The following is a 24,254-nucleotide window of genomic DNA, read 5'->3' as shown; positions in this document are numbered from 1 at the left end:
TCAGCTTTCCACCCACAGACTAATGGGTAGACCGAGGTCATTAATAGGAGTTTAGATAACTTGTTGTGTTGTCTCATAGGTGAGCATCTTACTAGTTGGGTCGTGTTCTTACCCATGCTGAGTTTGCGTATAATCTTTCCAAAAACCGAACCACCGGACTTTCTCCCTTTGAGATATGTTTGGGTTACCAGCCTAAGACAACCATAGATTTTGTCATTGTCATGTCTAACTCTAGGACTTCCTAATCAATCAAGTCTTTTGCACAGCATATATATGATTTTGCATGCAGAGATTAGATGCAGGATAGCATTGAACAATGAACAATGTAAATCTAGGGCAGATGTAAAGCAACGACTGCAAGAATTTCAAGAGGGTGATATGGTGATGGTCAGGATTAGACCACAATGTTTCGTCAGAGGAAAATCGGGCAAGCTACATGCTCATAGTGCAAGTCCATTAAAAATTCTTAAAAGGGTAGGTGCTAATGCCTATGTACTTGAGTTGCTAGCTGATATGGGGGTCAGCATCATTTTCAATGTAGAGGATCTTGTTCCTTAGCATAGCCCATCTACTCTCACCTCTTTCTATCCAAATGACCTTGATAATTTTCCTTTTGCCATTGACCACCCTGCTACTCAGACTACCCCACTTCTTGCTACTTCTTTACCACCTATACCCAAGTTTGACGCAAGAGCCGAAGAAGTTGAGGACATCCTTGATGAGAGAGGTTTTTCTACATGCATTGGAGGTTCCACAAAGTTCTTGGTCAAGTGGCGTGGACGACCCGAAATCAACAACACATGGATCACTGTAGAGCTGCAGGCCCAACCCGGCCATGCTTGAGTACTACACAAGTCTTTATTCACCGGAAGTGAATTCTTCCAAACCAAGGAGAGTTGATGAGGACATCACACCAACTGATCGTGGATTCAGAAAATACCAGAGGAGGCGTCGCAGATCTCAGCCATCCACTGCTTCTATGTATATCTCTATTTCAGTTTAGTTAGTTATTTCCAGGTGTAACTGCCCTGTAATTGAATCTAGTGGGCTCTTTTCTTTTAAAAGCCAAATGGCCATGTAATTTGGCTTAGTTGCTGAAATGAAGAACTAATGGAGCCCCTTTCTTTCTATAGAGTCTCTCCCTACCTCTCATCTTTTTCTTCTCAATTTCTTCTCTTCTCTTCTTCTTCCCCTGCACGGTTGCACATTTTCTTCTTTTTGCTGCCCATTGAATGCTACTGATTTAAAGGTAAGATTGAATTTACATTCTTATTTTTCACTCTTTTTTTTTAGTACCTATTGTCTATGTCATTTCTTTCTCTCTCCCTTTCAATTATTGTTCTGTTACAATAACTTTACATCGATATGCTGCTGTTCTCACATTGAAGTAGGCTGATAGTACTCTATTGTTTGAGCATCGCAATTTCTGGAATTTTGAATGTTCATGCACATATATTTGACTAATTGCTGCCTAGTTCTGATCCCTATACCATCTAATTGGTCTCTTGCTTAGTTGCATACATCTAATCATTAGATTTCTATTGTTCTTGTTCGATTAAGTACTGATTCTAAACATGTATGTATTCATGTATGTTGCTGCCAGCCCATGTTAGACAGTATTTAAGTATGGTTTTGTGTCAGCCTTAGGATAGCAATGTCACTCGTGTAGGAAAACTTAGTTTCTCGGTTTCCTCTTACATCAACATAGACCATGGTTTGAGGAGTGAGCAGAATGCTCAAACCATGGGTAAGGGATTGTATTTATATTGAATAAAAGAAACAAATTACAATAAGACCACCGGGTCCACTACTAATGACTATAACTGGACATAGCATACTGGTAAATTGTATCGTGTGGTAGTGTACCGAGGGATATTTGTGGTACTGTGTACCGTGGGATAATGTGGTAGTGTTGAGATAAACCCTAGACTAATGACACGATAACTCCAATAATCCAATTGCTGAATCAATTGATACCTGTGAAATTTCTAAAGGAAGAGGTGTAATTTGATCTTTAGTTATTTTACTTTTACTATGATTAGACTTGGGTTGTATGATTGTATCTAGATTTTGACTCATAGTTGGTTTCCTATATTTCTGAAGTTAATATAAACAGGGAACTAGACCAGCAACTCTTCTCTCTCAATCGTGGTTCTAGCTTACCCCCTTCTTTCTCCATCGATCTCTCTCTCCTTTCTTTTCTCTCTTCTCTTCTTCTTCTCTATCTTGTGTATAGGTGCTGATTACCAGTGCTTGCATTACTACATGGTATCAGAGCACTCTTAATCAGTACCTATACTATGTTATTTTCTGGTTTGAGGTTCTCTTGAATTTTTCCCTTCATGATTGCAACAACTTATGCTTCCATGTCTACCTGTTTTGCTACTTGCGTGGATCATCATTTGTATGAATTTTTGTTCTGCTAATGTCTTCTTTTCTGCAGAATCGATACTCTATATGAATCGTCATCTGGTAATCAATTTGATCTGAGGTTTCAGGCAATTATTGGCCCTACTGGTAAGGGTCTTCTATCCTATATTGAGGCTGGTTCAAGCCTCTATTTTTACAAATGCTTACTGCATATCTCTCACACTGGCAGCACTCTGTTTTAGGGCATTACTGGCCCTCATCTGATGTAAATAAGTCGCTTAGGGCTTATTTTAGTGGAAATAAGCTTTGGGTTGGGTCATATATGTATTGGGACTTTGATCACCTTGCATGTGACCTTCTAGAAGGGAAGAAGAATAATTGCAGAATTTCAATTTCAGACTTACTTGTTGTTTGAAAATATCTTGAAGTTGGAACTTAAGGATGGATCGAATCTAGTAAGAGAGATGAGATTTACAGCAAGAAGAAGAAGGAGGGAAGAGAAGAGAAGAAGAAGAGAAGGGGATGGAAGAATCGATTATGTGTGTTGAGTTATTCTCAACACACATATTACTTCATTAATAATCTCTTCCAAATTACACAGGCCTCCCTAGGGAGGTAAAGGGAAATAAAATAAGAACAAGAAAAATACAACTTGGTCATGTCTTATAACATGACAATGACAGAACTACCCCTATACAAGATATTCTAACAACTCTAACACTCCCCCTCAAGCTGGAGAATAAATGTCATACATTCCCAGCTTGCACAATAAGGTACTAAATAGACTAGGAGTGAGACCCTTGGTGAAGATATCTGCTACTTGATCACCTGTCTTCACAAAGGGAGTACAAATGCACCCAGAATCCAGCTTCTCTTTGATGAAGTGACGATCAACCTCAATATGCTTGGTTCGATCATGTTGAACCGGATTATGGGCAATGTTTATGGTAGCTTTGTTGTCACAATGAAGTCTCGTTGGCCCTTCAGTTTCAAAGTTCAAGTCTTGAAGAAGCCTTTTCAGCCATATAAGCTCACATGCTCCATGGGCCATGGCCCTAAACTCGGCCTCTGCACTGGATCTAGCTACAACTGTTTGTTTCTTGCTCCTCCAGGTAACTAGATTACCACCCACAAAGGTACAGTACCCAGAAGTAGATCTCCTATCAGAAACTGAACCAGCCCAATCAGCGTCTGTGTAGCCTTCAATCTGCAAATGGTCATGCCTAGCAAATAGAAGACCTTTTCCTGGACAGGATTTCAAGTATCTAATGATGCGATACACGGCATTCAAATGTCCACCTCTGGGAGCATGCATGAACTGACTCACCACTGCAACTGCATAAGAGATGTCTAGTCGAGTCAAGGAGAGATAGATTAGTTTCCCAACTAACCTTTGGTACTTGCTTGCATCTATAAGAGAAGAACCACATTCATCACCAAGTTTATGATTCGGATCACTGGGGGAAGTGGTTGGTTTGCACCCCATCATCCCTGTCTCTTTCAGAAGATCCAAGACAAATTTCCTTTGGCAAATGTTGATCCCTTTCCTTGATCTAGATATTTCAATACCCAAGAAGTATTTCCAGAGTCCAAGGTCTTTGATCTCAAACTGTCTAGCCAGATAAGACTTCAATCTTTTTATCTCAGCAACATCATTCCCAGTCACCACAATGTCATCAACATAGACAATGAGAGCTGTAACTGTACCATTACCTCTCCTGATAAACAAGGTGTGGTCAGCTTGACTCTGATAATACCCATTCTTCAGGATGGCTTGTCTAAATCTCTCAAACCAGGCCTTAGGAGACTGCTTGAGGCCATAGAGAGCCTTCTTCAAGAGACACACTTTCCCTTCAGCTGAGGGATACTTAAAACCAGGTGGAGGCTGCATGTATACTTCCGCTGCTAAATCTCCATGAAAAAATGCATTCTTCACATCTAATTGGTACATTGGCCAATCTTTATTGGCTGCCACCGAAAGAAGAACCCTGATTGAGTTATGCTTGGCTACGAGGGCAAAAGTCTCCTGGTAGTCAATGTCATACACCTGACTATACCCTTTTGCAACCAGCCTAGCTTTGTACCTCTCTACTGTACCATCAGATCTATACTTGACTGTATAAACCCATCTGCATCCAACTGGAGTTCTCCCCCTGGGAAGATCAACTAGTGTCCAAGTATTGTTCTTCTCTAGAGCCACCATTTCCTTAGTCATTGCTTGCATCCATTTTGGATCAGATAAGGCCTCTATGACATTTTTGGGAATAGAAGAAGACTCAAGGGCAGTGCAAAAGCAATACCTGTAGGAGAAATGGAGTCCTAGGAAACAAACTGGGCTATGGGGTTAGTACAGGCTCTCTTCCCCTTTCTGATAGCAATGGGAAGATCTAATTCAGAAGGAGAGGAATTACTTGACTGAGGAGGATGAGACTGAGGATGTGGATCCAAAGAGGGGTTTCGGCAGGGTTACTTAGACCACGGTTGCTTCCCTTATCCCTTTAACAAGCATTCACCTCTTGTGAATACACCATCTTCTTTGAATCTTATTCCCTTATATTCTTTTTTCCTGCTAGCATCACCACCACTACTAGCATCAATATCAACAACACCAACAACACCAGCAGCATCAGCATCATCAACAACATCCACTTCTTTGTACTTTCCAATATCAAATAGGAATGGGGAAGTAGAAGTAGGCAAGGGAGATAGAAAGGGAATGGCATCAGCATTCTGTTCACTGCTAGTACTCTCCCCCTGAATAGAATGTTGAGGGGAAGAAAAATAAGGGATAGACTCAAAGAAGGTGACATCTTTGGAGAGAAGTCGCCTTCGGGAAGGAGGATGGTAGCACTTATACCCTTTGGTTGAATCAGAGTAGCCCAAGAAGATGCACTTGAGAGCTTTGGGGTCAAGCTTGGTATGGGCTGATTTGTTGACATGAACATAACAAACACAACCAAAGACTCTCGGAGGCAAGGAGAAAGCTGAGGATTGAGGAGAAAGAAGAGCCAGGGGAGATTTGGAGCCAAGGAGTGGAGTTGGCATCCGGTTAATAAGAAATGCAGCGGTAAGAAGTGCATCAAACCAGAAGGTCTTAGGCACATGCATACCAAAGAGAAGACCCATGGTGATTTCCAGCAAATGGCGATTTTTTGTGCTCAGCCACCCCATTTTGTTGTGGGGTGTCAACACAAGCCAGTTGATGGAGGATGCCGTTATCAGTAAAGAACTGTTGGAGCCCCCCATACATGTACTCACCCCCCTTATCAAACCTAACAATTTGAATGCGGGTACCAAACTGAGTACTAATAAGTTGATAAAAATCCTTAAAAGCATCACCAACATCACTCTTTTGTTTCAACAAAACAGTCCAAGTAGACCGAGAATAGTCATCCACAAATGAAACAAAGTAACGAAATCCAGATAAAGAAGTAGTAGGAGAAGGCCCCAAAACATCATTATGAACAAGGGAAAAAGGTGCAGTAGCTCTATTACCACAATAAGGATAAGATGTGCGACAATGTTTAGCAAAAATACAAGATTCACACTGAAAAACATAAGATGAAGGGAAAGAAGTAAACGTCTCCTCATAACAACAAAAGAGGGATGACCCAAACGCTGATGCCAAAGCATTACAGACTCCAAAATACTATAGTCACTCCAACCACAAACATAAGCTGCAGCAGTAGATTGGGCAGGTAACCGTGGTTCAAGAAGATAGAGTCCTCCTTTCTCAATCCCACTGCCAATAACCCTCTTTGTCTCCAAATCCTGAAAGACGCAATAGGAAGGGAAGAAAGTGACACAACAATGTAAGGATTTGGTTAGGTGACTCACTGATAATAGGTTAGTAGCAAAATCAGGAACATGAAGGACAGACTCAAAGGAAAAAGAAGGAGTAACTCGCACATTACCCTTACCAAAGACAGAAGAAAGGGAACCATCAGCAACCCTTACCTTGTCCCGGCCAGAGCAAATGGAGTAGGAATCATAGTACTGTGACATACCAGTCATGTGATCAGAGGCTCCAGAGTCAATAATCCAGGAGGGGCAGATGAGACCTGCAAAGCTGAGGCAAAAGTAGCAGACGCTCCAAGGTGAGACATTAGCCGACGGAGGGCTGCAATATCATCCTGTGAGAGGGAATCAGGAGCCGGCTGGGGTCCAGGTGGCTCAGACTCAGATGTCACAGAGTGAGCCCTAGCTCCCCCTCGCTTTCCTCCACGGGCACTAAATGAACTACCACGCATATTAGGGGGTTGTCCATGAAGGTCCTGACACCTGTCCTTGGTGTGTCCAAGCTTGCCACAATGATCACATTTGTATCTCTCACGGTGATCTCCACGAGGTAGCCCTTGGCCTTTCCCCCCACTTTTCCAGTCTCTGTGGGAACTGAAAACAAGAGCAGATCTCTCTGTTGATGGTGCAATATCCATAGTGGTTCTCCTGGTTTCCTCACTTTGCAAGTAGCTGCACACTTCATCCAGAGATAGAAAGGGATATCTTCCTAAGATTTGCAGGCGAAGAGGCTCATACTCTGGGTTAAGACCTCCAAGCAAAATAAGGATCCTTTCCTTTTCTTGACTCCTGTAGACCTTTGCCTAATCATCAGAGTTGGACAACTGGAGGTTGTTATAATGATCATATTCCTCCCACAAGCTAATAACAGAGTTGTAGTACTTAGATATACTCCTATCACCCTGTTTCATATGGATGATCTTTTGGAGAATTTGATACACCTTTGTTGCATCTCCAACTCTATCAAAAACTTTGGAGACATTGTCCCAAATATCTTTTGCAATCTCCTAACTCATAAACCACCTACCTATCTCAGGTTTCATAGAGAATATCGGCCAAGTCATAACAGTGGAGTTCTCAGTCTCCCACTTGAGATAGCCTAGATCAGTTGTAGCAGGAGCTGTGATAGACCCAGTAATGTAGCCCAACTTTCCCCTACTGCGTAGGGACAACTTCACAGACCGAGACCAATCCAAGTAGTTGGTATTGTCCAACTTCACAATAGAGATTTGGGTGTTGGGGTTATCAAAGGAAGCCATGGTTGGGAAACCACTACTGAGGCTGCCAGCTATAGTTGGTCCACTGACCTCAGAATCTTGTCCAAACACAGTAGACATAATGGGCAGGCACTTCAACAAACAATAGTGGACTGCTCAAATGGGGAGTACCCTCAACCCAAACAAAGTAGGCAGACCAGCAAACAAGTCCCCAAACAGCCAAATCAACCAAACAGAGAACCAATACCAAAAAACAACAAGTGTATAGGGAGTAAAGGCTTGTATAACATCAACCAAACTGCTCTAATACCCAATAACCTTCAGTCCATAGCAACAATAGGTGTAAAAAGAACAAACAACTCCATTCGTATACACCAACACACATCCAATATACTGAGCTTCACAAAAAAAAACAAACCAGAGCCAAAAAACAGAGCTGGCGGTACCTTGAGAGTGTCACAATTTGGAGCTATGCTCCTCAAACAGGTTCTTTCTTCAACCGAGTGGTAGGGGGTTTAAAAGAGTACCCCTAGGCGATCCACAAGCAGCAAACCTCTTCCCAAAAGATGAGAAGATGAGGGAGAAATAGGAGAACCACTCCTTCAGCTGGCGGAAAAAACTGGGTGGTTGTAAGCGCTTCAATCTTCAACAACAGCCACTAAACTCCATCCATGGTGTGTAGGTTTGAAGAATAAACCCCCAAAAAGTGTAGTATGTGTATACTTCACATAGTACAGCCTCTAATGGAACCCCTTTGTCCTCTTAGGGTTCCAAAGAGAGGTGAAGAACAAGACAGAAAGCTTAGTCGACTCTCAAACCAGATTGCTTAGCTCTGATACCAAGTTGGAACTTAAGGATGGATCGAATCTAGTAAGAAAGATGAGATTTACAGCAAGAAGAAGAAGGAGGAGGGAAGAGAAGAGGATGGGAGAATCGATTGTGTGTGTTGAGTTATTCTCAACACACATATTACTTCATTAATAATCTCTTCCAAATTACACAGGCCTCCCAAGGGAGGTAAAGGGAAATAAAATAAGAACAAGAAAAATATAACTTGGTCATGTCTTATAACATGACAATGACAGAACTACCCCTATACAAGATATTCTAACAACTCTAACACTTGAACCTTACAGAGAAATTCCAGCAACTGAATATGTTTCTTCAAGAGATCGGCTATGGCAGAATTGAAACTTGAATGGAGCTTGATTGAAGATCGATGGAGGGGGGAAGGGAAGGGGATGGTTACCTCAGCTCACCCTGGGCATCTCACCCAACCTATCTCAGGATTTTTAACAAAGGCTAAAGCCAATATTTCATTAATGAAATTCGTGTACAATGTTGGCCTCCCTTACAAACTTATATAGAAGACTCAAAAATAGACTTAGACACTAAAAAGAAAAGGCCTAACCCTATCCTTAACTAATAAGGTAACCTAAATTGACTAAGAAAGTGAAATAATAAAGAAAACAAACTCAAAATAGGACTCTAACTAAACTAAGTAAATCCCATTTTCCTATTTTTCTACCCATATTTTAGGCACATTAAATTGGTCAATTACAAAATAAACCCATGGGATCACAGTCCCAATACATATATGACCCAACCCAAAGCTTATTTCCACTAAAATAAGTCCTAAGCGACTTATTTACATCATCATCATAGGGTGCTTCGGCCCAAATATCAAGCAGATCCAAACTGTGGATTCTCTGTGACATTAAAATCTCCTTAATCAGGCTTGAAAATTTTCTGGCAGAATTGAATTTTGATATTAACTGGACAATATCACCTTGTGGTATTCTGATTTTTTGTCCATCGGTGATTTGCTGCTGCTTTATCTTGTATTATCTGGTGATCAAAGCAATATCTAATGCAAAAGTCAACCTCGAACCAGTGAGAAACCAGCGGGAGATTGATTGCAGCCAAGATCAACACAATAAGGAAGAACAAATTGAATAACTGAAACTTTATTGCTTTTTTTTTCTGTTTACATATGAAAGAAGAACATTTTAAAAAAAAAAGGATAAGAAGAAGAAGAGGATATAGAGAAGATAGAAGAAGAAGGCGGTAGGGGATGGCTTTCTCAGCCTGGGTCTCTCATCCACAGCTATCCCAGCTGTTGAAACAAGGATATTCTCCCATACACAATGGCAACATGGCCTGAAAATTCTTTTCTCCAAAATTTGTTTCTTCATTACAATGTGAGGCCTATTAATAGCTTAGGCAAGCTTACATTAGAAAATAGAAACTTCTAAAATAAGAACTAATCTAAAATAGAAACTTAGTAAATAGCAACTACTAAATCCTAACTAAAATTAGAAACTACTAGGCTTTATAGTTCAGCCACATGTAAGAATAACTAAAATAGAAACTAATAGATTTAGTAACTAGGTACTATTAAGAGAATAGCAACAATAAAATCAGATCTTCACACCAGCTGTCCATATCAGTCCAAATCACTGTTCACATCAATCACTGTTCATGTGAACAGTACCTTTTTTTTAAATAAAAAATTCTGTCTTGGTCTCTTCTTCTTCATGCTTCTCTCTGGGCTGGGGCTGCCTTAGGTGATGCTCCATCGAACCAACGAAAACTTGTCACATCATCAGACCAGGCTGCTTCTCGTAGCAGTCAAATCCACAACCTTGTTGGGCTGGTTTTGGGGCTTGTTCTTATGGGTACATATGGACTTGTGATCTACAACAAGATTGCTTAAATCTGATTTATATTGAAGGAGTTATGTACCGGTCAAACTTAATTTGATGTGTGCAAATGCTGTCAAAATCGCTCTGAATGAAAATATTTTTTTGGACATCAAAACAAATGAATATTTTACCGCACTTTTGGTTTTCAACAATGTTTTACCATATTAAGATTTATGGAATTTTTAGATTTGAGAAAAACCCCAGCATTAGAAAGTTGAAAATTACACCTACTGCCGCCAGTTTTTGTCCTTGAACTGGGAGGTTGACTTTTTTTCCTTTTAGAATTTGAGTTTTTAACTATTTTTATTGGATTCAAATAGGGGGTATTTGCTTATTTACTTAAATGATATTAGGCATAAATAAGTGTCTGTATACTAAGGTTTGCATAGATAGATGTCGGTATACCAAGATTTCCCACCGAGATCTCGAGATCTGGCACTCATATAAAGGAGTTTGGGTCGAAATCTCAAGATCTCGCTCGAGTTGGAGTACTTTTTCGTGTCGCATAAGATCTCGAGGTCTTGAAAAACCGAGATCTCACAAGTTTTAGTTCTATAATTGATGGCTACTGATATGGTTCGAATTGAGGATAGAGATATACCACAAAGTAACTATTTTAGATATCTGGGATCAATCATAAGTAAAGAAGGTGGCATAGAGGATGATGTTTCCCAGAGAATTAAAGTGGGATGGATGAAGTGGAGAGGTGCGTCTGGAGTGTTGTGCGACCGACGTATTCCTTTAAAGCTTAAAGGAAAGTTCTATAGAATTGTGGTACGACCGGCTATGATGTCTGGGGTAGAATGCTGGGCAGTTAAGAAGTGTCATATTGATAAGCTTTATGTAGCAGAGATGAGGATGTTAAGATGGATATGTGGTAAAACAAGGAAGGATAAAGTACGTAACGAACATATTAGAGCGGATGTGGGAGTCACCCCGATCAGTGACAAGCTCCGAGAGAGTCGCTTAAGGTGGTTTGGTCATATTCAACGGAGGCCTAGGGACGCCCCAGTAAGGAGGAGTGATATGATCCCGATTGAAGGGGCTAAAAGAGCTAGGGGCAAGCCTAAAAAGACCATAAGAGAAGTGGCGAGGAAGGACATGCGTAGCCTGGGTCTTGTACCTAGTATGACTTCGGATAGGGCCTATTGGAGGGCAAGGATCCAGTCATCCAGATAGCAGACCCCATTTAGCTGAGATTCTCCTGTAATGCTGGGTTGGTCTTCTTTCCTCTTACTATCTTTCATCTTTCACTTGTCATTTTTCACTTTCCATTTTGTATCTAGTGTCATATTGCATCTTTCCTCAGTTTCCATTTCTTCTTTCATATTGCATCCCCTATTAGAACTTAGTTTTCTTTTATTGTGTTTGGATCCATGTAGCCAACTCTATTAAGTTGGGATAAGGCTGAGTTTGTTGTATTGAATGAAGATTGAAGCTATTTTGCTCAGCAATTTGAATTGTTTCTCAGGCTAGTACTGAAGGGTCGAGAGACCTGGCAGAGAGAGCCGAAATATCTTTATCCCTCTCCCCTTCTATCCCTCTGTTTGAGCTCTTCTATTGCAGCTGCTGTGAAGACTTCCTCTCTGATCAGAAGACATTCGAACCCTGCTGTTGCTGCTGCTGTTGAATCTCTGCTGGATACATCAAGTTCTCCTTGCTGCCTGTGTTTCCAGATTTGAAGCTGCATTTGAGGAGCCCATAACTCTCCAACCAGCCATCAACTTAGGCTGATTTTTGGAGAACACATCCACCCCACCAGCCCCATCACTCGATCTCCATCTTTCCCCCATCTCATTATCTCAATCTTTCATTCTCACACACTTTCTAATTTTCTGATTTCACTTTCTAATTTCATTCCACCCATCCATCCATCTATCTACCCACCAGAATTGATCCAAACTTGTTGGGCAGAGTCACCACACCAAGTACTACCTTCAGTTGCAGCTGGGAACATCCACAGCATATTTTGGAAAGTTTTTTCCTTAACCTTCTATTTTGGTGTTTCACAGATATCTTCACATCAGGCCACCAGAATTGATTTGAATTTTGAAGGCAGCTTCTTCCTAGCATTCTATACCTTCGATCCAAAGAGAGTGTCCATCTGCTGGCTGGTTTGACTAAATCCTAAACCTCTAATTTCTGGCCTAGTTCTATTCTGAATTTTGTGGGTTTTTTTTGGGACTGGTTTCAGTCTTACATTACATGGTATCAGAGCTGTGGGTGATGAGGAGAGTTCCAACAATCCTCTCCATGCTCCGTTGACTGATAATGAACTGGCTGTAGTTATTCGACCGTTGTCCGCAGATATGGCAACCTTGAAGAGGACTACTCTACAATTGACAACTGATATGCACGAGATGACAGGTCAGCCTACTGTAGGCAAACCCTCACCTCGTCTGCCCCAAGGAGTATCATGCAACCAATACCAGGATGATGAAGAAGCTGCTGGTTATGGTGATAGACAGCGAGACGGCAAACACAAGGTCAAGCTAGAGTTGCGAGATTATAATGGGAAGTCTGACCCTGTTATCTTCTACGATTGGCTGTGTGCGTTTGATGATTACTTTGACTGGTTTACATTGTTGGAGCAACGTAAACTCAAGCTGGCCCGTACAAGGTTGTTGGACCTGCAAGAGAGTGGTGGAGGAACACCGAAAACAGATTGCGCCGCCAACGCAATGAGCCTACTACGTGGGAGGAGATGAAGGGCCATCTAAGGGCAAAATATCTATCTTCCATCTTCCGTAGAAGGTTGCACGATCAGCTCAACACTCTTTGGCAAGGAACCATGTCAATAGAGGAGTATATGGATAAGTTCAATAACCTGGTTTCCCGCACTGGAGTTGATGAGGACGACGAGCAGCTCCCGTCCAGTTTCAAGTTGGGACTTAAAATTGAAATTCATGACAAAATTGTAGTGCCAATCACTAGCCTCAATAACTGTTTTGAGAAAGCCCTTAAAGCTGAGGATTTGTTGAAAGCAGCCCCAAGATGCTACACTGCACAAGCTGCTGAAACAAAGAAGGCCTTCACACCTTCACGGCCTAGTGGACAGCCTACACGACCTGCCTACACTGCTCAAGAGAAAGGCAAGGCCCCTATGTTTAATAGGGAAAACAGTTCTACACATTGCTTTCATTGTGATGGCATAGGACATGCTGCCAAGTACTGCCCCAAGACAAATAAAACAAACACTGTTATTTCAGCAATTGAGAACAACCCTGAGATGCTTGTTTGTGAGCCCCATATTGATGATACATGGGCTGCCGATGCTGGCCAAGAAGGGGACGATGATGAAGCCCTTTGGGATGATGATGGGGAAAACAACCTCTATGAGGTTAATGTAGTCACAAGGATTCTGGTTGCTGAACAGAAGGGAGAGGACTAGAGGCGCCACTGTATCTTTTTTACACTTATGACCAGCGGGGCAACTACAGTGCAGGTCATCGTCGACAGTACCAGCTGGGTGAATGTTGTTTCACAAGCCTATGTGATGGAGGGACAACTCAAAGTGGAACCACATCCACAGCCCTATAAGGTATCCTTGCTTAATAGTGACACTTTAGAGGTTAACCAACGCTGCTCTGTTCCTCTAAAAATTTCAGGTTACAAAGAGGATGTTTGGTGCGATGTGATTCCCATGGTGCTCACCGATTTGCTGCTTGGACGCCCGTGGTTGTATGACAACAATGTTTTGGGACTGGTTTCAGTCTTACATTACTTTCTCTTTCCAAACTCCAACGTATGGTTCCCAGTTGCAAGCACATCTCACGAATTGAGTGTGAGGCGTGTGAACTTGGAAAGCTCCATCGAGTTTCGTTCCCTTCTCGTGATGTCCCTCGAAGTACCTCCTTATTTTCTTTAGTTCATTCTAGCGTTTGGAGTCCGTGTCGTGTCAAGAGTCAAATAGGTTTCTTTTAGTTTGTTACCTTTGCAAATGATCACTCTCGAATGAATTGGTTATATTTATTAAGAGATTGATCAGAAATTCTGTTTGTTTTTGAACAATTTTATAATGAAATTAAGTCTCCGTTTGGTTTGTCCATTAAAGTTTTCCGCTTTGACAATGCCCTTGAATATGCAAGAAATATTTAGATTTTGTTCCGCTAATGGGATGATACATCAAACTAGTTGTACATATATATTCCTCAGCAGAATCGTGCGATTGAGAGGGGAAAAAACGGCATTAGCTGGAAGTTGCTCAATCTCTTATGTTTCACATGCATGTTCCAAAGTTTTATTGGAATGATGCGGTTTCAATTGCCTGCTATTTGATTAGTCGCATGTCCTCTGAAGTCCTTGACAATTTGTCTCCTTTTTCTGTGGGTTTTCCAAAATCATCTTTGTTTGGTTTACCACCACAGGTGTTTGGTTGCACGTGTTTTGTTCACAACCTTAGACCTGGCCTTGATAAATTATTTTTGTGTGCTACCAAATGTATGCTCGCATTCAAAAAGGATATCGGTGTAACGATCCTGTTACACATCAACACTTTTTCAATGGAATCAGTGCTAATGTTACCTTTTTTTATACCTTATTTTTTTATGCGAGTCATAAGTTGGACACTGATCTCCTTAATCCTCCACCTATTCTAGAACCAATTTCTCTCAATAGCTCCACCACTATTACTTCCCCCACCCAAGCAATTGCAAGTTTACAAGCACCATTCTAAGTCGACATCAACAGTTCTGGCTGCTCCTCCGATACCGCCCTCTACTTCAGAACCTTTGCCTGAGGATTCTACCTCCAATGACTTGCCAATCGCTCTTCGTAAAGGTATGAGAACTTGTACTAAAAAATCTAATATTTCCAATCCTATTTCTAAATTTGTTTCGGTTTCTCACCTTCCACCTTTACTTCGTAATTGTGTTGTCTTTTTCTACTGTGTTTGTGCCTACTATGTACCAGGAAGCATTGTTACATCCTGAACGGAAGAAAGCTATAGATGTAGAGATGGATGCCTTGTTAGATCATAAGACATTCCCTCTTACAGACTTACCCCTAGGGAAGGAACTTGTGCAGTTTCGTTGGGCGTACACTGTCAAATACCCTACCACATCTTGCTGTTGAGTGACTAAAAGCTCTCTTGGTTGCCAACGGATATACTTAGACGTATGGTGTCGACTATTTTGAGACCTTCTCTCTAGTAGCTAGTCTTAATGTTGTTCGGATTCTAATATCGTTGACTGTTAATGATGCAGATAAATCACTTAGAGGGCTTATTTTATTGGAAATAAGCTTTTAGTTGGGTTATGTAGGTGTTGGACCTTGGATCCCATAAGCTTTCTTTGTAACGGGCCAATTTAATGGGCCTAAAATATGGGTGGAAAGTAGGAAAACGGGATTTACTTCATTAGTTTAGTTAGGGTCCAATTTTGAGTAAGTTTCTTCATTATTTTAGTTTCCTAGTTAGTTTATGTTACCTTACTAGTTAGGGATTGGCTTAGGCCTTTCCTTTTTAGTGTTTGCGTATGTTTTTGAGTCTTCTATATAAGTTTGTAAAGGCTACAGCATTGTCGACGAATTTGATTTATGAGATTGAAAAAAAAACCATAGCTTTGTGCTTTGCTCTGTGAGAAAGTATGGTGAGATACCATTGGTGAGAGGCCATGGGTGAGCGACCCGAGTCTGAGAGACCACCCTATATTCTTCTTCCCTTCTTCGATTTTTTGTATTTTATTTTATTGTTCTAAAATTTCCAGCAAATCTGAGAACTGATTGAAGTATTAACTGTTGCTGGACTTGAAGTTTGCAATCCTCCTGAGGACTGGTTATCCTAAAAAGGAAAGGCCCCCCAATCCTTAACTAACAAGATTATCCAATTTGACTAGGAAACTAACTCAAACATAGTCAAACTTTAGCTCCTCACATGCCTAAGACTTTAAGTGACAATGAAATAACTAAAGACAAAGACTTAGAGTTGGATTGGGAAACCCATAACCGAACTTAGTTAAACATAGCCTATGCTGATGTGAACTCCACGAACTATGCTGATGTGGATTTCACCAACTCAAAACAACTTGAAAATAAACTAAGTCCTAATAGAGGAAATCCAGTATGCAATCATACTACCCATGTTATAGGCCCATGAAAGTGGCCCATACATTAAAAACCTAATGGACCAATGCCCAACATTTATAGAACCCAACCTCAGACTTATTCCTGATAAAACAAAGCCCATTTCGGTGACGAATCTGCATCAACCCTCTTCCCCACAATAAATAAAGATCACTTTGACCTCTCTCACCAAAAATCCCTCCTCATAAACGTTTCAATGGATGTAAAATCAATTCACCTTAGGGGTTTGATATTTGATTCAGTACCAAGTCATCAATCTTGATATGGAATTTCAAAGAAAACCATGTTTTATGAGTTTATAATAGTCCGTCAAAGGGAATATGAAAACAAATCTTTGTCCCAAGCTGGGAAAGAAATGGAAAGAGACAAAAGAGAATTATTTTACCACAGGGAGAGTGAAAACTTGTCTGGAATAGATCTGGAAGATCTATGCGAGCAGCCTGTACTTCTTCAACCACATCTAACAAATTACCCAAAAGAGAACTGGTAATCTGCACAAACAGAAACAGATGTGCTTAATAAAGATGCTTTGTTCTTCTTTTATTCACATTAAGGTCATTAATACAAAATGATAATTGGGATGCAATCATTTGAATGAAGAACAAACAAGAATACTCTCCCTCACAAAACACAACAACAACAGCAGCAGCAGTAATAGTAACACCACAGATAAAAATGATCATGACCATGGTTATCTTGATGATAATAACAACAGACTGAAGCTGTTAAACTGTGGTTGCCATCTTCAAATAGACAAATATGCTTTTTAGCATTTAAAAAACACTCCATAATACAATCAGTAGTGCTGTAGGTTTAAGCATTATAATTCCATAATCACTTTTTTAACAATGCTTACAAGTGAATTTCCCTGTTTTAGCCTATTCCACTATAGTCGTGTGCACAACATAAATCTCAGACATTATTTTAGACATATCCAAGGAAGAATTATAAATAAAGAAAATAAGTAAAGATATTCCATGTGCCAAAGAAAAAGTCTGGCTAGAGAAAATTGTTACTTGTGTTTCTTCAGTCAAACATTTAAAGACGCTCCTCTTGTCAGCTGCCTCAGCATTGAACACAAATGTGAAGGCTGCGCAAGCATTAATACTTGGGAATGCCTAACTTGACCAAAAAGGTATCTGTTATTGAAGTATAGCACCAAGTAATCAGAAAAGAAGCTTTAGGCAATGAATGATACCATTACCTTTATGATGTTTGTATCATTCAATTTGTTCACAACAACTATACTTGAAATGGGACGGACAGTTATTGTCAACCTGTTGGATATCAACCAAGAAAATATTACAAGAATTATGCATAGTAACGTTAAGCTCAAATTCCTCAACAGATACAAGAACAAATATGAATCAGTAAAAGGAAGCAACCTTTGGAAGAGGAAATTGTGATAATTGAGAGCAATGTTGTGATGACCACTCTCATTCTCCAGGTCATCTACACTCCATAGCTGATTTAATGCAAGACAAAGCAAACAAATCTCAGTCTCTTATGACATATCTATTGTGTTCTGAGACCAAAAAAAAAACACAGTTATAGTAGTGAACCTGCAAGTCCCGACGAATAAAACTGCAACATGTTCTCTTCTTCAGATGATCATTAACTATAACTATGTACTCATCATAGCTCAGTTCACCTTTAACGTGACAAGAATCATGGAAGCAGTCAATTATGGACTTTATTTTTTCATCTAAGGCTCCAATCTCCTGCTTCATTGTGATTACTTTATTACATACTTCCTGGAAAAGCAGTTCATCAACCACACGAATGATTCTTTGCATGGAACTAACATATTGGATTACGGTGTCTGGAACTAGAGGTATGTGTTGCGCAATTAAACAACCACATGAATGTTGTATGGGTTTGGGAATGGGGATTGGGTACAGGGTTTTTAGGAGTCAGATCCACCTGGCCTCAGAAGATCATGATACAGTATGTCTCAAAAAAAATGGATATCGGTACAGAGACTCCGCTAAAATGTTTTTTTTTTTGGGTGAATAGCCAAGACGTTTGAAAAGGTAAGGGAATACAATAAAGGTGATTATTATATCAGAAGAGGGATTAATCTTCCTCTTCTTCTTCACAGCCATGTCCAAGTGACTAACTTTTGGGCGCATGTTGGACACATATCCATATCAATATTGTGCCGTGTTCACTGTACTCCAGGGGTAAATGAGGTGTTTGGGTGACAAAGAGGAAATCTAATATACCTTATTTTTGCCATTAACAGAAAGTGATGTTAAATAAGTTCCCTTATTTTCAGCACCTCTAACACCAGGCACAAAGAGATGATGCAAAGAACATGACTTCAAATTTTGAAATTCCTGAATCCCTGACTGCAACATCTCTATTCTCTTCTGCATTATCTCATGTTTCACGCGCATTAATTGCAACTTTGCCTGTTCATAAACAAGCATCAGTTGCAAGCATCTTGCTTCGGCTACCCTGCACCATCATTAATTCATCAATGTTAATAATATGTTTTAAAGTAAAGCAGCTATTTCTACAACAACCAACAAGAGAAAATGGCATCCAATTTCAAAAAACCTGAGCAGTTAGAATATCACCTTTTCTGCTGAAAGTTTCCCAGATGATCATGAGTTGGCCAGGCATTAGCAGTAAGCTAACAAGTCAATAAATATTTAGCCATTCAAAGAAGCAAAGTAGTCAAAAAAAAATCTGCTTGAATTTCCCACAATACAATATGATGAGCAAATTTAGCATACCTGAAACTGGATCACAGCACAAAGCTTCTCATACTTTTTAGCCTTTTGCAGCTGATCCAAAATATCTTCCAGAATGCAAAGCTATGCATCAGAAAAAAACAAAACAAAATAAATAAATAACTAAATGCATGAGAACCATTGAAGGGTATTAATATCCCAACAGCTTGGATCCTTATTTGAATTCCTCAGCCCTAACCATCTAGGTCAGCCTTCCTAACATAGAATATGATTGTCATTAATGAACTTAGTTTCAATGAATAAACGTACATAAGCTACAGAAATAGACATATCATATTATTATTAGTGCTGAATATTTACAAATAATAAAAATTTACACAAACAAATTAGTATCATGTCCTTCAAATGACAAACAACAGAGAATATCAAACTGGAAAAACGAGATTACCTGCCATAAATTAAGTTCATGGCTTGATTCAGAAAGCAGCTGTTTCATAGCCCCATACAACTTTAAGAAAACCTAGAAGATAGACTCTGAAGTTATATTGAACTACAATTCACAAATATCACGTCTTCCAAGCAAACAAGTTTTTGACAATAGCTAGTCCAGCAAATCAGCAGCAATGTATAGGATACGTACATCAGAGGAAAGCTTGGGCACTCTGTCAACTTGATTCCTGTCCACTTCATTTTCTTTTACAGTTAAATGTTCGGAAGAAAACTCTGGTACACTACCATCCATTTCAAGAATTTTTGGGCTCTTCTGGGTCCTGACAGCTTCTTCTACCTCGATATTTTCCATGAGAATAACTTCTTCATTTTTTCTTTTTCTTCCACAATTCTCAACACATGCGGGTAATGATTGCAGTAAAATATGCAGATCCTGGCGGGAGCTACTATGACACTTTTGGTCTGAATATTTAACTAATTTAGGGGAAAGGGAATCTTTCCCAACACAGTGTTGCACCCTGTCGGTATATAGAAAATTAGATGCCTCTTTCAAGGAGGGGGTTTGAGTTATCTGATCCACCAGAACCTGCATGCCAACAGAGCTAATATCTAGTTAGTACCATTACAAAATAGGCTCTGAAAATGAAACCCTGCAACATTATATTAATATGCCCAAGGCAGATGCATTATAACACTAAAAGGAGATCAGGACTGAAAATTAGAAAACACGTGACCTTTTGAAATTGTGTAGTTGTAGCCTTTTCAAGCACACATGGGAAAGCAGACTCATATAAAGATTCTTTAAGGTCTTCTTCAGAAAGTCTATTTCTAAACATGGACAGGTCTGTCCCTGCTCCATGGTTCTGGACTAGACTTCTGGATTGGGAGTTCAGAGCAGCATTAAGTTGTAATGGTGTTTTACAATCCATAATGTTTCCAGATTCGTTTCGCAGATCATGAAAGAGTTGGTTATCACCCATCCCTTTCAATTTAGCCACATTTATTGAATCCCTACTATTGTTCCCAATGATGGATAAGTCAGAATGTGATCTCTTCTGCTTGACCAAGGAACCGAATCCTCCAGCTACAGGAGTCAAATAACTGACATCTTTTTGGGTGTCAGGAGTCAAACAACTCACATTGGCAAAAATTACTCCTGAATCTGCTACATCTTGTTCACTGCTGCTACTGCGAAGCTTGTTCCTTGGATCCTGCTGCGTCAAAGCCGTTGAAAGGATGCCAGTGTGTTCAGGTGATGCAGAGAACTTATCAGATGTAACAGTTAATTGTTTTTTTGCATTAACATCTTCTGTAATATCTATTAATAACGAACTAAGTCTAGAAGTGATGAAAGTTCCTTCGACAGGATCATGAGATTCCAAAGGATGCTCCTGCATTTGCTTTCCAGAGCTTGAAAACTGGGAAGGTAACACTGCCACTGCCATTGCCTTACTAGGTTGATCACTGTAGAGCATATTGTTAGATATCTGCTCCTCAAATTCTCCATCATGCACAACATGTACATCCTTTTCAGCTTGTCTAGGCATTCTAATGTTCTTAGACATCTCACTCCCATGTGCATCCATATTAACTGTATCTCTCTGTTCACTGTTCTTCTGAGCACTACATAAAAAACACCCTTCCAAACCAGTAGTGGAAATGTCCAGTTTCTTTAGTTTAAGATTTTCGCTATTTTCACCCAACGCAGTAGCATTTGAAGCCAGTTTACAATTATGACCAAAGAATGGAGGTTTCAAATTGTCAAATCCATCTTCAACAGTAACGGAAGTATCAAGAAACTTTAATTTTGAGATGCTTTTCTCAATAGAAGATTCAATTATTCCATGTCCTCTTTTATCATTCTTTAAAGAGGAAGAATGATGCTTCTGAGCAAATAGAATAGACAACTGTTCACTACCTGGTGAAACAGTTCCATCACAAAATAGTTGTCTTCTTTTGGCACATAACAAGGATACAGACCCAGCCCATGGAGATCCACTTTGTCGATGAGAGTTCTGTAGTGTTGTGGGAGTGAGACTTCCATCATCAGTAGGTCCTTCCCTCCTCAAGGTTCTCGGACCACCTAAAAATCCACAATCACGATCTGTGATCAAATTGGCATCAAGTGTTTTACTTGGAGGTTTCGAGGTGGCACAGTTACAAGCACCAACTTCCAATATCGATCCACTAGCTTCAAGAGCATCTCTAACAGGCACCTTATTCATGTCTAAGGGCATCTCCTGCAAGTGATGGAACAAGTTAAAATAGGCCACAATCTTAAATATACAAAAACAACATGCTGAAGAACATCTTCAGATGGTAGCCAGAGGAAATCATGATAATCAGAAAGGATTACGCATGCAACCAAAAGTGACCAGCTCTCATAAAAAAAACAAGGACAAAAGACAAGGAAGAACAAGAACATATCTACAACGGCAAAGAACAAGTTGAAAGCACTAAGTTATTGGACAAGTACAGAACACCTTACACTGAAACAATAAAGCTAGGAAGAATTAAAGCAATAAAATAGCTCTCTTCCACAATAATTCTATGAGAAATAAAATCAATATAATAGCCCTCTTTCTCAATTTCAAATTTTTACTCAAAAACTGACTCCATATATTAAAACATTAAAAAAACAAAATCAAATACATATTGGATTTTATAGAAAATTTAATAGCTACTCTACTTACAATTCTGACCTAAAATTCTAGATTTCAAACTGATCCTAATTGAATAGAATTAATAACAACTCGACTCAAAAGGCCTACTCCCAACTAAATGGGGTTTGGGTACAAGAATCCTTGCATCATCCCTAACACAAACTAAGGGAGTCAATCAGTTCAGTTTTGGTTCGGTTCCATGCCTTGATGGTGTGATCCGAAACCGAACCGAGAACCGAGTCGGTTCGGTTCGGTTATGGTTCTAATTCAGTTCTCCAATAAGGTTCCATTCTGCTAGGCTGTCAATTGTTGCTGCCTTGTTGTGTTCTCAAGATACTCCATTTGTATAGATAAAATGCTCACAAAACCTTAAAGGAACCAGAAATATTAATAAATAAATTAGAATCCCAAGTGAGTTCTCCACTTTCTGATCTTATCTTTCAGCTTACCCATCAATAAAGTCAGAGAAACACATCATTATAGTTCCAAAAGGAAAGGCAACACCATAAAAAAAGGATATAGGGTTTTGGATTAAATGTGGTATTCGGTTCGGTTTCGGTTTAAACCAACGGTTTTTGAACTAAAACCGTAACCAAACTGAACCGAATTAAATGCTCATATACCATAACCGAAACCAAACCGAAATTATTAGGTTCGGTTCGATTCGGCTAATTCGGCTTGGCTTGGGCTTGGATTTGACACCCTTAACACAGACTGTACCTCCAATGCTCAAAAAGTAATTGGAGGAAGAAAATCAGGAATTGGAAACTCTCTTCCTTGTCTTATCAAGAGTTGAAATTGTGAGAACTGGAGAGAAGTGACATTAGCAGTTTTCCAAAAAAATTCATGCAGCACAAGAACAAGAAGTAGACAAATACAAGACAGAGAACAGGAGAAGCATCTAACCTTCACTGAGTCACAGAGAATTTGACTATGGTCACCAGTTGAAGCATCAGTAGGCTGAGCATGTTTTGTACTAGATGAACAATCATGACTGATCTGGTCAATGGGAGGGGTTGCAGATCCTTCACGTCCCTCACACGATTTCATGCTGGCACCAGAAATCACTTCAACCGGCATATCATTGGTGACAATGTTGTGCAGTTCCTCACTTCCAGAATCCTTGAGGTCTTTATAGTTACTCTTACACCTATTGAACATGGGAAACCTACTGTTCCTACTTAGACTTTTAGATGAGTTCGAAATCTCAGTATCATTAGAAACAGAGATAACATGTAAATCCTTGCTGCCTTCAGCCAGAAACGCACCCAGCGTAGGTGAAAGTCTCCCATAATCATACCTATGAGGATTTTCTTCGACCAGGCTCAAGTCATTTGACTCACAGACACCGCTAGATTTTCCATCCAAAACAGAACAGTGAGGAAGTGGCTTCTTGACTCCTGTCAGTGTCATAAAACTGCTTTGGTTGGTTGGCATGGAAGTTTCGGATGGTGTCCTCTCTTCGAAGGAAAGATGATGTGCTGATGGTGTCTTAAATTCTCCTCCGGAGACAGACTGCGCAAGGCTACGAAAATGCATGGAAAAGGCAGTGGAATCCAGAGTAATATCATGGTTATTACCAGAGGCTGCAGAGTCTGATGTCTGTCCAGATTTAATAAAACTTGCTGATACAGGGCCAAAAAAAATTTCTTCTGCAGCAAGGCATATAAAAATTTTACGTCAACTGCCTCATATGCACAGATAGGAAGGCTTCAATGTTTCATACAATGCATGGAACATTTTATATAGGAATAAGCAACTCCATAGAGAAATATAATAACTTAAAGAAACCTCCTTATTTTTGTAATGTGTACAAGAAAAATTCCAGATGAATATGTGCATCAAGCAATCATAGTAATAGAATGCCAATGAATCCATGATAAATCATAAATGCATAAGTAATTAATGCATGTGTCAGCTCTGGAGACAAACTTTGTAGTCAAACCTTTAATCCAGTTGCATTAAAAGGGTAGATCCACTTGCACTGCTGTGTTTGTGCAATACTCAACCCTACATACAATTCCCAAGAGCCATATCTCCATACTCCGGTTCCACAGCAGGAAGAACTGACTACGCTGGTATATGGAGCAATCGATTATCTATCTCTATCTGTGCTTTAGAAAGAAAAAAAAATTGGAAAGAAGTTGTGAAAATAGAAGTGCACTGTAAGCAGGGTCGAATGGGATTTTGAAATTTGAATTCAGTTGAGTTCTATCGGTGCTTCAAAGAAACATATCCAGAATTCCAGATTACTAAATCACGAATCTGGCG

At 39.9% G+C, this 24,254-nt stretch overlaps 1 protein-coding gene across 6 annotated transcripts in view; it reads right to left on the bottom strand.

Annotated features, from left to right (window-relative positions):
• LOC122639690 overlaps positions 1 to 24,254 on the bottom strand; it is a 37,474-nt gene that overhangs the window by 12,569 nt on the left and 651 nt on the right. For 3 of the 6 annotated variants that reach the window (XM_043832586.1, XM_043832585.1, XM_043832590.1), the window contains exons 2-13: positions 22,890 to 23,635; positions 20,055 to 21,560; positions 19,511 to 19,906; positions 19,319 to 19,390; positions 18,913 to 18,993; positions 18,754 to 18,761; positions 18,397 to 18,631; positions 17,734 to 17,925; positions 17,557 to 17,636; positions 17,376 to 17,448; positions 17,188 to 17,289; positions 16,557 to 16,662 (exon numbers count right to left, since the gene is read on the bottom strand). In XM_043832586.1, coding sequence (XP_043688521.1) covers positions 16,557 to 16,662; positions 17,188 to 17,289; positions 17,376 to 17,448; positions 17,557 to 17,636; positions 17,734 to 17,925; positions 18,397 to 18,631; positions 18,754 to 18,761; positions 18,913 to 18,993; positions 19,319 to 19,390; positions 19,511 to 19,906; positions 20,055 to 21,560; positions 22,890 to 23,635 — 3,597 coding nt within the window. The remainder of the gene's footprint in view (positions 1 to 16,556; positions 16,663 to 17,187; positions 17,290 to 17,375; positions 17,449 to 17,556; positions 17,637 to 17,733; positions 17,926 to 18,396; positions 18,632 to 18,753; positions 18,762 to 18,912; positions 18,994 to 19,318; positions 19,391 to 19,510; positions 19,907 to 20,054; positions 21,561 to 22,889; positions 23,636 to 24,254) is intronic. The other 3 variants (XM_043832587.1, XM_043832588.1, XM_043832589.1) reach the window with 3 other exon arrangements.

The sequence above is a fragment of the Telopea speciosissima genome, chromosome 9 (genome assembly GCF_018873765.1).
Source record: "Telopea speciosissima isolate NSW1024214 ecotype Mountain lineage chromosome 9, Tspe_v1, whole genome shotgun sequence".
NCBI lineage: Eukaryota > Viridiplantae > Streptophyta > Magnoliopsida > Proteales > Proteaceae > Telopea > Telopea speciosissima.
Note: the sequence above shows the minus strand (reverse complement) of the source record. Positions and strands in the feature narration are given on the sequence as shown.